Source organism: Scyliorhinus canicula, chromosome 11, assembly GCF_902713615.1.
Source record: "Scyliorhinus canicula chromosome 11, sScyCan1.1, whole genome shotgun sequence".
NCBI classification, from domain to species: domain Eukaryota; kingdom Metazoa; phylum Chordata; class Chondrichthyes; order Carcharhiniformes; family Scyliorhinidae; genus Scyliorhinus; species Scyliorhinus canicula.
In genome coordinates this window covers 143,733,853-143,749,429 of record NC_052156.1, presented here as the reverse complement: position 1 = coordinate 143,749,429, position 15,577 = coordinate 143,733,853, and the positions used below count along the sequence as shown (strand labels likewise).

Here is a 15,577-nt window from a genome sequence, read left to right as displayed (position 1 = left end):
TTTTGCAACATGTCCATTTTCCCTGCATTCTTTGAAATCTTCCATTTTGTGTTGGGCAGTGGCCACCCCAGGTGGCTACAAAACGGAGACGCGGTAGGTTGTTACATGAAGAATGGGTTCAACGACAAGGAAAATTCAGAGAAAAGGTAAGAGGAATAATAACATAAGAACATAAGAATTAGGAGCAGGAGTAGGCCATATGGTCCCTCGAGCCTGCTCCGCCATTCAATGAGATCATGGCTGATCTTTTGTGGACTCAGCTCCACTTTCCGGCCTGAACACCATAACCCTTAATCCCTTTATTCTTCAAAAAACAATCTATCTTTATCTTAAAAACATTTAATGACGGAGCCTCAACTTCTTCACTGGGCAAGGAATTCCACAGATTCACAACCCTTTGGGTGAAGAGGTTCCTCCTAAACTCAGTCCTAAATCTACCTTCTCCTTATTTTGAGGCTATGCCCCCTAGTTCTGCTTTCACCCGCCAGTGGAAACAACCTCCCCGCATCTATCCTATCTATTCCCTTCATAATTGTATATGTTTCTATAAGATCCCCCCTCATCCAACGAGTACTGTCCCAGTCTACTCAACCTCTCCTCGTAATCCAACCCCTTCAGCTCTGGGATTAACCTAGTGAATCTCCTCTGCACACCCTCCAGCGCCAGTACGTCCTTTCTCAGGTAAGGAGACCACAACTGAACACAATACTCCAGGTGTGGCCGCACTAACACCTTATACAATTGCAGCATAACCTCCCTAGTCTTAAACTCCATCCCTCTAGCAATGAAGGACAAAATTCCATTCGCTTTCTTAATCACCTGTTGAGAGGTTATTGATCAAGGTGTTAAGATTCAAAACAGACGTATAAAAGCCAACATAAGGGTACTTTACCTGAATGCTCGTAGTATTCGGAATAAGGTAAATGAGTTGACGGCGCAAATCATCGTGAATGACTATGATTTAGTGGTCATTACTGAAACATGGTTAAAAGATGGTCACAACTGGGAGTTAATATACAAGGGTATCAAGCTAGTCGGAAGGCAGAGTGGATGGTAAGGGAGGTGCTGTAGCTCTGTTACTTAAGGATGACATCCGGGAAATAGTAAGGGATGACATCGGTGCTATGGAGGATACGGTTGAATCCATTTGGGTGGAAATCAGGAATGGTAATCAAAAAAGTCACTGATGGTAACGGCGCCGTGGCCGCTCCCTCCCACAAGGTATACCATGAGTCCGGTGGTGGCGGCTACCCTCAAGATTTGGGGGCAGTGGAGGCGACATAGGGGCGAAGTGGGGGGCTCGATGGAGGCTCCGTTAAGGGGGAACCATAGGTTCGTCCCGGGGAACATGGATGGGGGATTTCGGGGATGGTATAGAGCGGGCATTAGACAGCTGAAGGACCTGTTTATCGACGGAAGGTTTGCGAGCCTGGGGGAGTTGGAGGAGAAATTTGGGCTCCCACCGGGAAACATGTTTAGATATCTGCAGGTAAAGGCATTTGCTAGACGGCAGGTGGAGGGATTCCCTGCGCTCCCCGCGAAGGGGGTGAGTGACAGGGTGCTCTCGGCGGTCTGGGTCGGGGAGGGGAAGATATCCGATATCTACAAGCTGATGCAGGAGAAGGAAGAGGCGTCAGTAGAGGAGCTGAAAACGAAGTGGGAGGGGGAACTGGGGGAACAGATCGAAGACGGGACATGGGCTGATGCCCTGGAGAGGGTAAATTCTTCCTCCTCGTGTGCGCAGCTTAGCCTCATCCAATTCAAGGTGCTGCATAGGGCCCACATGACTGGGACGAGGATGAGTAGGTTCTTTGGGGGTGAAGATAGGTGTGCCAGGTGCTCGGGGAGTCCAGCGAACCATGCCCATATGTTCTGGGCATGCCCGGCATTGGAGGAGTTCTGGAAGGGGGTGGCGAGGACGGTGTCAAGGGTGGTGGGATCCAGGGTCAAGCCAGGATGGGGACTCGAGGGCAGCACGGTGGCCTAGTGGTTAGCACAACCGCCTCACGGCGCTGAGGTCCCAGGTTCGATCCCGGCTCTGGGTCACTGTCCGTGTGGAGTTTGCACATTCTCCCCGTGTCTGCGTGGGTTTCGTCCCCACAACCCAAAAATGTGCAGAGTAGGTGGATTGGCCACGCTAAATTGCCCCTTAATTGGAAAAAATAATTGGGTAATCTAAATTTTAAAAAAAAAAAAAAAAAAAAAAGGATGGGGACTCGCGATCTTTGGGGTTGGGGTAGAGCCGGGAGTGCAGGAGGCGAAAGAGGCCGGTGTGCTGGCCTTTGCGTCCCTAGTAGCCCGGCGAAGGATCTTGCTACAGTGGAAGGACGCGAGGCCCCCAAGCGTGGAGACCTGGATCAATGACATGGCGGGCTTCATTAAGCTTGAGAAGGTTAAATTCACCCTGAGAGGATCGGTGCAAGGGTTCTTTAAACGGTGGCAACCTTTCCTCGACTTTCGGGCTCAACGATAGGGTACTGGGACAGTAGCAGCAGCAACCCGGGGGGGTGGGGGGACGTTGATTATGTTGGCTTATTTTATTTAAATTTGATTTATCTAATTTTAATTTATGGTTAAGTTCTCTTGTTTGGGGGGGGGGTGGGGGAATGTGATACATGTGATGTTACGGTATGGGGGGAATTGTGGGTGTTATGGGGCTGTTAGTTGCATATTACTGCTTTTTGCTATACTTTTTGTTATATTTTCTGTAAAAAATTCCAATAAAAATTATTTAAAAAAAAAAAAGTCACTGATAGGAGTAGACTATAGGCCACCAAATAGTAACAATTTGGTGGGGCAAGCAATAAACAAAGAAATAACTGATGCACGTAGAAATGGTACAGCAGTGATCATGGGGGATTTTAATCTACATGTCGATTGGTTTAACCAGATCGGTCAAGGCAGCCTTGAGGAGGAGTTTATAGAGTGTATCCGCGATTGTTTCCAAGAACAGTATGTAATGGAACCTACGAGGGAACAAGCGGTCCTAGATCTGGTCCTGTGAAATGAGACAGGATTGATTCATGATCTCATGGTTAGGGATCCTCTCAGAAGGAGCGATCACAATATGGTGGAATTTAAAATACAGATGGAGGGTGAGAAGGTAAAATCAAACACTAGTGTTTTGTGCTGAAACAAAGGAGCTTACAATGGGATGAGAGAAGAGCTAGCTAAGGTAGACTGGGAGCAAAGACTTTATGGTGAAACAGTTGAGGAACAGTGGAGAACCTTCCAAGCGATTTTTCACAGTGCTGAGCAAAGGTTTAGACCAAGAAAAAGGAAGGAAGGTAGAAAGAGGGAAAATCGACCGTGGATATCTAAGGAAACAAGGGAGAGTATCAAATTGAAGGAAAAAGCATACAAAGTGGCAAAGATTAATGGGAGACTAGAGAACTTGGAAATTTTTAGGGGGCAACAGAAAGCTACTAAAAAAAGCTATAAAGAAGAGTAAGTACAGATAGTAAAAGGTTCTACAAATATATAAAGCAAAAAGGAGCGGTTAAGATAAATATTGGTCCTTGAGAGGATGAGAAGGGAGATTTAACAATGGAAGATGAGGAAATACCCGAGGAACTGAACAGGTTTTTTGGGTCGGTCAGTGGAAGACACAAATAACATGCCAGTAACTGATGGAAATGAGGCTATGACAGGTGAGGACCTTGAAATGATTGTTATCACATAGGAGGTAGTGATGGGCAAGCTAATGGGGCTAAAGGTAGACAAGTCTCCTGGCCCTGATGGAATGCACCCCAGAGTGCTAAAAGAGATGGCTAAGGAAATTGCAAATGCACTAGGGATAATTTACCAAAATTCACTAGTCTCTGGGGTGGTCCCGGCGGATTGGAAATTAGCAAACGTGACACCACTGTTTTAAAAAAAAGAGGTAGGCAGAAAGCGGGTAATTATAGGCCAGTTAGCTTATCTTCGGTAGTAGGGAAGATGCTGGAGTCTATCATCAAGGAAGAAATAGCGAGGCATCTGGATGGAAATTGTCCCATTGGGCAGACGCAGCACGGGTTCATAAAGGGCAGGTCGTGCCTAACTAATTTAGTGGAATTTTTTGAGGACATTACCAGTGCGAAAGATAACGGGGAGCCAATGGATGTGGTATATCTGGATTTCCAGAAAGCTTTTGACAAGGTGCCACACAAAAGGTTGCTTCATAAGATAAAGATGCATGGCATTAAGGGTAAAGTAGTAGCATGGATAGAGGATTGGTTAATTAATAAAATGCAAAGAGTGGGGATGAATGGGTGTTTCTCTGGTAGGCAATCAGTAGCTAGTGGTGTCCCTCTGGGATCACAGTTGGGCCCATAATTGTTCACAATTTACATAGACGATTTGGAGTTGGGGGCCAAGTGCAATGTGTCCAAGTTTGCAGACGACACTAAGATGAGTGATAAAGCAAAAAGTGCAGAGGATACAGGTGTAACCATCTAAGATGGCCACCTGCAAAGGACCATGGGAATTATGGCCAACCCAGGACTCAGACAGATACACAGCCTATGTGTATCTGAAACACAGATAACCAGACCTGATCGAAACCCCCGCTCGTTTGCATTTTAATGGCCCATTTTCCCAGGACAATAGAAACCAATCAAGCAACCGGTACAGTCACAGACTGATCGGCACCATTCCCCTTACTCAGAAAGCCCAACTGCCAAGGTCATTGACCGCTAAGGACCCGCCCAGTCACCAAGGCACCAGCCCCTTTATTGGCCGAAATAGAAGACAATGATCAGAGCCCTGTCGAACTATTGGGTCCAAGATTAATGGCCACCCCAAAGAGCGCGAAATCCCAGAGGGATAAAAGAGGACACAGCCATGTGTTCTGTCTCTTCTGGATCCGGCCTGTGCCACTCAATTGCAGCAGGAACAGCCAGCCAAGTTCAAGACCAACAATCGCTACCTGCCGGATGAGCCCAGCAGAGACAGAGCCACTTTCTTTGAACCAGCCAAGTGAAATCCAGATAAAGGCCTTTATCCATTTGCACAGTGCCAGTCGCCCTGAAGTTAAGTATAGGTTATTGTAGCTGATAGGTGTAGTTTAACTCGCAGTAGATATCGTGTTTGCATGTTGAGATAACTCTTGTGTATGTAAATAAACCATCTTTTGAACTAACTAACTGGTTGTGTGGTCATTTGATCGATATTAGGGAAGGCTTGTGGTTCACCAACATTATTATTGGCAACACCGGAAGTCTGCAGAGGGATTTGGATAGCTTAAGTAATGGGCTAGGATCTGGCAGATGGAATACAATGTTGACAAATATGAGGTTATCCATTTTGGTAGGAATAACAGCAAAAGGGATTATCATTTAAACGATAAAATATTAAAACATGCTGCTGTGCAGAAAGACCTGGGTGTGCTAGTGCATGAGTCGCAAAAGGTTGGTTTACAGGTGCAACAGGTGATTAAGAAAGTAAATGGAGTTTTGTCCTTCATTTAAGACTAGAGGTTATGCTGCAATTGTATAAGGTGTTAGTGAGGCTACACCTGGAGTATTGTGTTCAGTTTTGGTCTCCTTATCTGAGAAAGGACATACTGCTGGAGGGTGTGCAGAGGAGATTCACTAGGTTAATGCCAGAGCTGAAGGGGTTGGATTACGATGACAGGTTGAGTAGACTGGGACTGTACTCGTTGGAATTTAGAAGGATGTGGGGGGGGATCTTATAGAAACATATAAAATTATGATGGGAATAGATAGGATAGATGCGGGGAGGTTGTTTCCACTGGCGGGTGAAAGCAGAACTAGGGGGCATAGCCTCAAAATAAAGGGAAGTAGCTTTAGGACTGAGTTTAGGAGGAACTTATTCGCCCAAAGGGTTGTGAATCTACGGGATTCCTTGCCCAGTGAAGCAGTTGAGGCTTCTTCATTAAATGTTTTTAAGATAAAGATAGATAGTTTTTGAAGAATAAAGGGATTAAGGGTTATGGTGTTCGGGCAGGAAAGTGGAGCCGAGTCCACAAAAGATCAGCCACGATCTCATTGAATGGCAGAGCAGGCTCGAGGGGCCAGATGGCCTACTCCTGCTCCTAGTTCTTATATTCAATATTTGCTAATTGCCAAGTTTTGTATCATCCGTTAACTTCAAAATTGTATACCCAAATTCTGGTCAACAAGAATGATCTCTCTACAGACCTCTGAAGGACAGCACTACCTCTTTTTCTTCAGTCAGAAAAACATTAATTCACCATTACTCACTATCTGGCTCCTGTTCTTCATGCAATTGCATATAACCTGGACCAGAGCACAACATTTCCTATGATACCGGACAAAAACCCTAATATTTTCTTTAATTTGTAAGACTATCAGGAAAGGATACTTCGTTCCTGGAGTGTCTCCATGCACAAATAGGGATATTGTATACTTAAACAAACTTTATTATAATTGTTAGGAAACCCAGGAATACTTGCTGCATAGAAATGGTCTTGGATGAACTGCTTTTAGAGAGAGAGCGAGAGAGAACCTTTATGATATAGCCTGCAGATTTTTGCCTGTGTCGTACTACTCATTAACTCCCAACATTTGGCAAAAAGCTCCTGTTCACAGCCGGTTCTTTAACTGAAAACTCAATATCTGAATGCTTCAGCCCCTGGCTCCTCTCATTAACTACATTATCTCTGTACCACTAACTGGGTTATGGCCATCTTACTAAGGCTAAACGCAAGGTCTCTAATTATCTACTCCCCAGGGAATCTTCTTTCTATAAACAAAACTCCATTACCCCGATTCCAGTAAACAATATACATGGTTCAAATGAATAAGGATTCCTTTCTTTTACGATGTTTTAATTACCACTTCTGTAGCCAGAGTGTCTACCTTTTAAACCAGGATTTTAACAAATATTACTGCAGCAATCCCATACACACACTAATCCGGATTTTAACCATTGCTGCACCAGCTATATATAATTCAATATATACCTGAAATTCCTACATTCATCACAACATCCAAGTTACCAACCTTCATGAATTATCACTTGATTCTATTTTACTAAGAAGTCTGCTATGTGACATTTATTTACTTTTCAGAGTAACTTCATTGCAGTGTTAATGTAAGCCTACTTGTTACAATAAAGATTATTAATCAAATGCTTTCTGAAGGTCCATATATACCTGCTACCTTCCTCAAACCTGTTACTGCAAATATATCAATTATATTCATCATACATAATTTGCCTTCATAACAAATGTATGCTGGCAAAGTCTTATTAATTCATAATGCTCCAAAAATTTAATTTTCTAGTTGAAAACTGTCTCTAATAGCTTTCCTAGCATTGACATTAGATTGATTGGCCTGCATTATCCCCCTTCTCTTTTTTGAGCAGGTGTATAACATTTACAATCAGTCAGTTCTCTGGAAGCGCTCAGAATTCCAACAGAAATGGAAAAATTGTGATCAGAGGTCCTACTATCTTTACTCCAGCTTTCCTTGGTAATCTAGGATACAACGGAGCAGGTAACTTGTTAATTTTTAAATATGATGCCAACTGACTTAGTACCTCTTTCTTATATCTTATCTAATATCTTTACTTCCCCTTGTCTACTGCAACATTAATTTCATCCCATTATCATGAAGACTTTTACAGCGTACTCATTCAGTACATTAGGCATACACTCTGCCCCCAAAGCATCATTTCCATTTGTCGCTAATAAGTTACAGAATTCCTTTTACACTTTTACAGAGGATTGTTTTAAATAAATATTAACATTTTCAAAAATGGACATAAATTACATTACACATATTTAACAAATATTTAACAATCCCTTCCTCAACTCAAAAAAAATTAATTAACTTACCCCCAGCTTTTACCTGCTGATTAGGTTAATTCCTTAAAGTGAGCTATGAACGGATGCTATCTTTTATGAAACCCTTCCTCATTCCCTCTTCAATTAATTTCAACTCGATTAAACCTCCCAGCCATATTGAGGCAGAGGGTGGAGAAACTGACCTCCAACCCAATAGGATCCGCCACCTCGCCATCAGCGAGGCAAAGGCTAAGACATCTGCCCCTGCCTGGAGCTCTGGCAAGTCCAACACCCTGAATATGGCTCCCAGGGGACTGGGTTCTCGGTCCAACTGTAACACTGCTGACATGGTGCTAAAGGTGGTGTTCCAGAATTTCCTCCGTTTCATGCACAACCAAAATAGGTGTGCAGGATTGGCCAGCCCCCTCCCGCATCTGTCACCAATGTCCTCAGTCCCTTCAAACATGCGGCTCATTCTCAACCTCACCAAAATGTGTTGTGAACTACCTTCAATTGTATTCGTACCAATCGTGCTCACGAGCTCGATGCATTTTTCAGCCGTAACGTTTCATACAAAAGCCCTTGTTCCATCTTCTCTCCCAATTCCCCCTTCCATTTGGTTCTTCCCTATTTCAGGGATTCTGATCCTGTTTCCATAATCTTTCTATAAATAGCAGAGGCAACTCCCCCTCCAATCCCTTACACCACCAACACTTCCTCCAGTAAAGAAGGGGGTAACATTGGGAAAATCTCCTTTATAAAAGCCTGTTTTACAGGGGATTTTTGGATCGTTTTGTGTTACCCACTAAACATGTCTCATTCCTTCTCTTTGCTCTTCTTATATACTTCAGTTAATCCCTATATTCTGCAGCTGATATCAGTCATTAACCTGATTTCCTTTGTCATCCAGAAAGCTCCAGCTTTTAATGGCCTGTTTTCTTCCGTATGGAACAATGCTTGGTCCATATGAAAATGAAAATCGCTTATTGTCACGAGTAGGCTTCAAATGAAGTTACTGTGAAAAGCCAAAGAGTCACCTCCACCTTGAGGACCAGCTACTGCTCATCTATTGGTTTTTTTTCGGATGATCTCGATTTCGAATCCAGCTGTGCTGGGTCCCTTCCCTGATCACCCAAACTGGCACTCTTCTGGTCAGTAATATAGTGCAATATCTTATATTTGCTTATTTTTGCTGATAGCCATAAGGTGGCTTATAGATTTATAAATCATAAGCAATAGCTGTTATCCTATTCACAGCCCAACTTGCCTCTTCTGACAATGTTTTCATTCAAGCCTTTCACCCCCTCAAGAGGACGCAGGCTGCAAAACACGGCACATTAAAACAGGGCCTCTGCTCCTCGCATGATGTCGCACTGAGTGTTCTCTAATGACAGCGTCACGCCGCTGCACTTACTCGGGAATCCGGCGCTTTACATGCCGCGGTAAATGGGGTGAAAGACAGGATACTTCTCACATCACTCACCGCAGCATCCACCAGGACCCGCCACCCAAGATACACACAGAAACACGTGGACCTTTCCAGACAACTCCGACTGCCTTCCCCGCCCACTTCCTGCCACCGGGCCCCGCCCACTTCCTGCCACCGGGCCCGCCCACTTCCTGCCACCGGGCCCCGCCCACTTCCTCCCACCGGGCCCCGCCCACTTCCTCCCACCGGGCTCCGCCCACTTCCTCCCACCGGGCTCCGCCCACTTCCTCCCACCGGGCTCCGCCCACTTCCTGCCACCGGGCTCCGCCCACTACCGGGCTCCGCCCGCTTCCTGCAGGCTGATTGTTTAATCCATGGGAGGACCGACGGCATGACGCGCCAATCGATGTTTATTACGTAACACGTTCTGCTCCTGTTGCCCAGCAAAGCGGAAGGAAGGAAGTGGTCGTGGAGTTGGCAACCTGGCCAGTTATCTATTGCCAAAAATAAAGGCACGTTTTCTGAAAACAGCAAATCCGGTTGATTGCAAAACCGTTGGCCGCGACAATTGTTCTTCCAGAGACTGAATTCCAACATCGTTTTTCGGTCAACAGTATATATACTTATCTATATATATATATAGATAGATAGATAAATGCATTAAAGGGGAAGCTAGCTCAACGCATGGGGCAGAAAGGGATTAGAATATCTTGATGGGGTGAGATGAAAAACGGTTGGAGGAGCCTTAAATACTTTGGGAGATTTGGGGAGGGGGAGGGGGTGGGTACAGGTTAAGATCTCATTGAAATGATCACCTGTGCCATAATTTTTGTTTAAATTTTAGAGTACCCAATTTTTTTTCCAATTAAGGGGTAATTTAGAGTGGTTACTCCACCTACCCTGTACATCTTTGGGTTGTGGGGTCGAAACCCACGCAGACACGGGGAGAATGTGCAAACTCCGCACGGACAGTGACCTGGGGCCGGGATTCGAACCTTGGTCCTCAGCGCCATAGGCTGCAGTGCTAACCACTAGGCCACGTGCACCCAACTGTGTCATCATAACTGATGGTTAGCAGTTTCAAATTCCTAGGGGTGCACATCTCCAAAAATCTATCCTGGTCCACCCGCGTCGATGCTACCACCAAGAAAGCACAACAGCACCTATACTTCCTCAGGAAACTAAGGAAATTCGGCATGTCCACATTAACCCTTACCAACTTTTACAGATGCACCATAGAAAGCATCTTATCTGGCTGCATCACAGCCTGGTATGGCAACTGCTTGGCCCAGGACCGCAAGTAACTTCAGAGAGTCGTGAACACCACCGAGTCCATCACACGAACCTACCTCCCATCCATCGACTCCATCTACACCTCCCGCTGCTTGGGGAAAGCGGGCAGCATAATCAAAGACCCCTCCCACCCTGCTTACTCACTGTTCCAACTTCTTCCATCGGGCAGGAGATACAGAAGTCTGAGAACACAAATGAACAGACTCAAAAACAGCTTCTTCCCCGCTGTTATCAGACTCCTAAATGACCTTCCTACGGACTGACCTCATTAACACTACACCCTGTATGTTTCATCTGATGCCGGTGCTTATGTAGTAACATTGTATACCTTGTGTTGCCCTATTATGTATTTTCTTTTATTCCCTTTTCTTCCCATGTACTTAATGATCTGTTGAGCTGCTCGCAGAAAAATACTTTTCACTGTACCTCGGTACGCATGATTGGATTGGATTGGATTGGATTTGTTTATTGTCACGTGTACCGAGGTACAGTGAAAAGTATTTTTCTGCAAGCAGCTCAACAGGTCATTCAGTACATGGAAGAAAAGGGAATTAAACAAAATTCAAGAAAATACATGAGAATACATAATAGGGCAACACAAGATATACAATGTAACTACATAAGCATTGGCATCGGTTGAAGCATACAGGGTGTAGTATTAATGAGGTCAGTCAATAAGAGGGTCATTTAGGAGTCTGGTGACAGTGGGGAAGAAGCTGTTTTTGAGTCTGTTCGTGCGTGTTCTCAGACTTCTGTATCTCCTGCCCGATGGAAGAAGTTGGAAAAGTGAGTAAGCCAGGTGGGAGGGATCCCTGATTATGCTGCCCGCTTTCCCCAATACAAATAGACAATAAGCAAATCCAATCCAATCCAATCCTGTGTTCATCAAGAAGGTGTGACCCAATACGCATGGGACACAACAGTGGCACATTTCCTCCACACAAATTAAATAACAGCAATGGTTTAAATGCAAAAGGACAACTTTGAAAATCTATTAGTTGCCTTACATAGTTGTGGAATTAATGGAAAGGCCAACTCGAATTTTATATATAGTCTTTTATAACTGCAGAATGGCCCTAAATGCTGTACGTTAAAGTAGAGCCACTGTTGTAATGTAGGAAATGTGGCAAGCAATTTGCATGCAGTGGCTCCCACAAACAATGTGGTAACGTCCAGATGGTCTGTTTTAATGATGTTTTATCTTCAGGCCCAATCAATATAATAGAATAACAGAAATAAACTCAAGGACAAATTAAAAGGGATTACTCCTAGTAGGGGTGCTGCCCAAAAAGAACAAAGTACAATGGAAATTTACCATCACAGGGCCTGTGAAAAGAGGGTTCAATATAGCAATCCCACCCCTGCAGTGCCCACTGGGCACTTTTTTTTGTTTTAGAGATAAACACTCAAGGGCAGGAAAGATAGAAGTGGGATGCACGGTGATAAGGGTACACGTATTAACAGATATGGAACCAAGAAAATTAAATGGAGTTCTGATACAGATCAGCCACAACCTCCTTGAATTGCACAGCAGGCTCCAGAGCCTGAATGGCATTCACCTGTTCCTATGACCTGTACTGGCAACATCAATACAAAAGCAATGTGTATTTATATAGCGCCATTTAAGTAATAATACGCACCAAGTGTTTCAACAGGCACATTATGAAACAAAATATGACACTGAGCCACATAAAGAGATATTAGGGCAATTGACCAAAAGCTTGGACAAAAAGATCATTTTTAAGGGGTCTCTTTGAGGAGGAATGTGAAATAGAAAGGTGTAGAGAGAGTATTTTAGAGATTAATGATAATTTTAAGATTAGGGCCTAGGCAACTAAGGAATGGCCACCAATGGTGGGAGTGATTAACACTGGGATGCTTGGGCAGCACGGTGGCGCAGCAGTTAGCATTGCTTCCTCAAGGCGCCGAGGTCCCAGGTTTGATCCCGTCTCTTGGTCACTTTCCGTGTGGAGTTTGCATATTCTCCCCGTGTTTGCGTGGGTTTCTCCCCCACAACCCAAAGATGTGCAGGCTAGGTGGATTGGCCACGCTAAATTGCCCCTTAACTAGAAAAAATGAATAGGGTACTCTAAATTTTTTTTTAAAATTGGGATGCTCAAAGAAACCAGAATTAGAAGAACGCAGGTGCCTTAAAAGGACGTAGGGCTGGAGGAGATTACGTAAATAGAATACTGCAGTGAAAAGAGAAGTAAACGTTTGCCCAATGAGTTTTCCAAGTCAGACCAACCCCTTAATTTGTGTGAAGTTTTTTTTAAAAATGGCATGCGGTAGAAAATCCTGCAAACCAAAAGTGGTAGAGAATACAACCTGGGTGACAAGAATGAAGTTCTAATTTGTCCTTTCGACGGGCTTATGCACATGAAAACAAGTTGAAGACCGGTTTCATTTTTTTTTTAAAAGAAAAGGCGAGGTGGTTACAGCGCCAAAACTGCAGCGCCCGTGCTTGCACTGACGGGTCCGCACTGCCGCCTGTCTGTCTGATCTGGCTGGCGCGGCCCTTTAAACTCGGGCGGCTGCCGCGCGCACGACGCGTGACGTGGGCCGCGCACCAGCCGGGTCCTGGCCTTCCTGCGCTCGAGCGCCGGGAAGTTGACGGTTGCGTCTGTGTGCGCGCGCGTGCGTGCGCGCGGCTCCGCGAGGACAATCCCGGCTGGAAAATGAGTTCCAGGAAAGGTGAGGGGGAGAGGAAAGGAGGAAAAACAATCCACCTCAGCGCCCATCACTTTCCGTATTGTGAACACGCTGAGAATAAAAAAAATAAATAAACAAACCTCGTTGTGTTATATGATTGCCGGGGCGTGTTTTGTTGTTTTTTTTTTGATCGTTGGTTGAGGGGTGGATTTTCAGAGGAAAAAAAAAATCATATATATATCTATATTTTAATGTTTATCCGTTTTCGTTGTCTTGTCAGTCCTGGCCATTCAAGCTCGAAAGAGGAGGCCGAAAGGAAAGAAAGAGAAGGCTCATAAAAAGTGAGTAGTGCAGAGAGTGGTGTGTATTTGTGTAAATTGATGCAGCTCCTGGTGCTGCTGCTGCTGCTGCTGGTGGACCTGGTAACGGCGGTGCTGGTCTTCGGCAGGAAGAAAGGGCTTTCTTTATTCACTGGCTGATGCTGCAAAACTGACTGGTATGATTAAAAGGCATTCCGAGGGTATTTGTGTTCTATACACCATTGCGTCTGTCGCGCTGATTTATTATGTTGCTTGACACTAAAACATTTTGTCAGGAGACATGGGCGGCCTTTTTGCTAGCATTTTTCGATGATTTGTGCTTGGCTGGAGTTGACTTTAGAATATCTAATTTTGTGATTAATTTTGGTTTAGCTATTTTCTGAAGGATGTACTCCCAACCCTGCAGGGTTGAGGTCTATTTTCTTCTGTGTGAATGGAAGTTTTCTTTGAACTAATTGACGAATAGTTTTGAGGCATGTGAACTGTTCAGATGGAATGTGCATGTAATGTCACTTTGGTATGACGGTACTTGGTAGACTTTTTGTCCCAGAAGCATGATGACTCCTATTACTAATTTTCATTATATTGCGTGTTTTGCTAATATTTGAATGACTGTTCTATCACCTTCCTGATTTATATGGCGTTGTACTACACCATATATTGTACTTGCCCTCTGAGCTACCGGAAAGGAAGCATATCTGTTTCAGTATACGAAAGAGATTGGTTTAGTTCTATGGTAACTGATGAGGTTGTGTCTGATGCTTGTTCAGTTGCTTATCCTTTCAACTTTTCATCCAACCTGTGCTTTGACCACATCATTAGGTCAAGCAGCACAAACTAGTAATCTTATTCTGTTGGAAACATTAAGTATTATTTGTATGGCTGTCAAGCCTTAATGATGGCATTTCACTCTTGTGATGACAAAATTATGTCACATATATATGACTTGATGCCAGTAGCATATGTTTGATCCTTTGATATTTAAACTACAGACTGACATTACACCCACATTATGCAATACTTGTGGCATTTGTGAATTGTGGAACTGACTGCTTAGAAAGTGGCAACGAGAACATATTTTTTTGAGTGAAATATTGTATGTGTTTTCACGTTTTAGAGGTGAGCTTTTGTCGTCATTTCAGCAGCTTAAAATTCCATCTCATATATATTGTGGTGCTGTAAAATATTCTTGTGAGTTGATTAAAACGCGTTAAGAGGAGTGTGATGGAATAGTCTCAACTTACCAGAATGCAGCTCCAACAACACTCAAGCTTGACATCATCTTGGTCACAGCAGCCCCCTTGGATGGCACTATATCACCTTAAACATTCACTTCCTCCACTACCAATGCACAGTAACAGCAGTGTGTACCATCTACAAGATGTGCTTCAACAATTCACCAAGGCTCCTTTGATTGCACCTTTCAAACCTGTGACCTCTACCACCTAGAAGGAGAAGGGCAGCAGATGCGTGCCATCCTGATTGGAACTACATTCCCATTCCTTCACTATTGCTGGATCTTCACAGGAGTTCTTTGAAGGTGTAAAATGCACTGTTGATAAAAGGGAGCCTAGAGACGTGCTGCACTTGGATTTGCAGAAGGAACTTGATAAGGTGCCACATCGAAGGTTATTGCAGAAAATAGAAGCTCACGGAGATAGATTCTTTTTAGGGAAGGGAATCGAGAGTTATTAGGGGTAAATAGGAATGTAGAACTTGAAACATAAACAAATCATTTATGATCTTATTGAATGGCAGAGAAGGCTAGACGGGCTAAATACCACCTATTTTGTATGTTTTCTTAGACCAAAATCTTGGCACTCCTTTACTAACAACTCTGTGCACTAACCTACACCACATGGACTGCAACGGTTCAAAAAGGTGGCTTGGCACCACCTTCTCAAGGGCAATTATCATAGGATCCCTACAGTGTAGAAGAAGGCCATTTGGCCCTTCGAGTCTGCACCAACCCTCCAAACATTCGATCTAGGCCCACTCACTTCCCCACCCTATCCTACCCCTGTAACTTAACCTGGACACTAAGGGGCAATTTAACATTGCCAATCCACCATCTGCCCATCTTTGGACTGTGAGATGAAACCAGAGCACCCGGAGGAAACCCACACACAC

At 44.2% G+C, this 15,577-nt stretch overlaps 2 protein-coding genes across 14 annotated transcripts in view; one reads left to right on the top strand and one right to left on the bottom strand.

The window, feature by feature from the left end:
• Positions 1-9,362, bottom strand: part of pus7 (pseudouridine synthase 7) — a 64,596-nt gene extending 55,234 nt beyond the window's left edge. For 4 of the 6 annotated variants that reach the window (XM_038811611.1, XM_038811612.1, XM_038811613.1 and 1 more), the window contains exon 1: positions 9,237-9,362. In XM_038811611.1, the coding sequence (XP_038667539.1) occupies positions 9,237-9,244 (8 nt within the window). In that variant the 5' untranslated portion in view covers positions 9,245-9,362. Of the gene's footprint in view, positions 1-9,020 lie in introns of all 6 variants that reach the window. The other 2 variants (XM_038811617.1, XM_038811616.1) reach the window with 2 other exon arrangements.
• Positions 9,363-13,076: 3,714 nt separating this feature from the next.
• Positions 13,077-15,577, top strand: part of srpk2 (SRSF protein kinase 2) — a 291,904-nt gene continuing 289,403 nt past the window's right edge. For 3 of the 8 annotated variants that reach the window (XM_038811607.1, XM_038811608.1, XM_038811602.1), the window contains exons 1-2: positions 13,077-13,169; positions 13,408-13,468. In XM_038811607.1, the coding sequence (XP_038667535.1) occupies positions 13,154-13,169; positions 13,408-13,468 (77 nt within the window). In that variant the 5' untranslated portion in view covers positions 13,077-13,153. Of the gene's footprint in view, positions 13,170-13,407; positions 13,469-15,577 lie in introns of those variants that run through there. The other 5 variants (XM_038811605.1, XM_038811603.1, XM_038811609.1 and 2 more) reach the window with 3 other exon arrangements.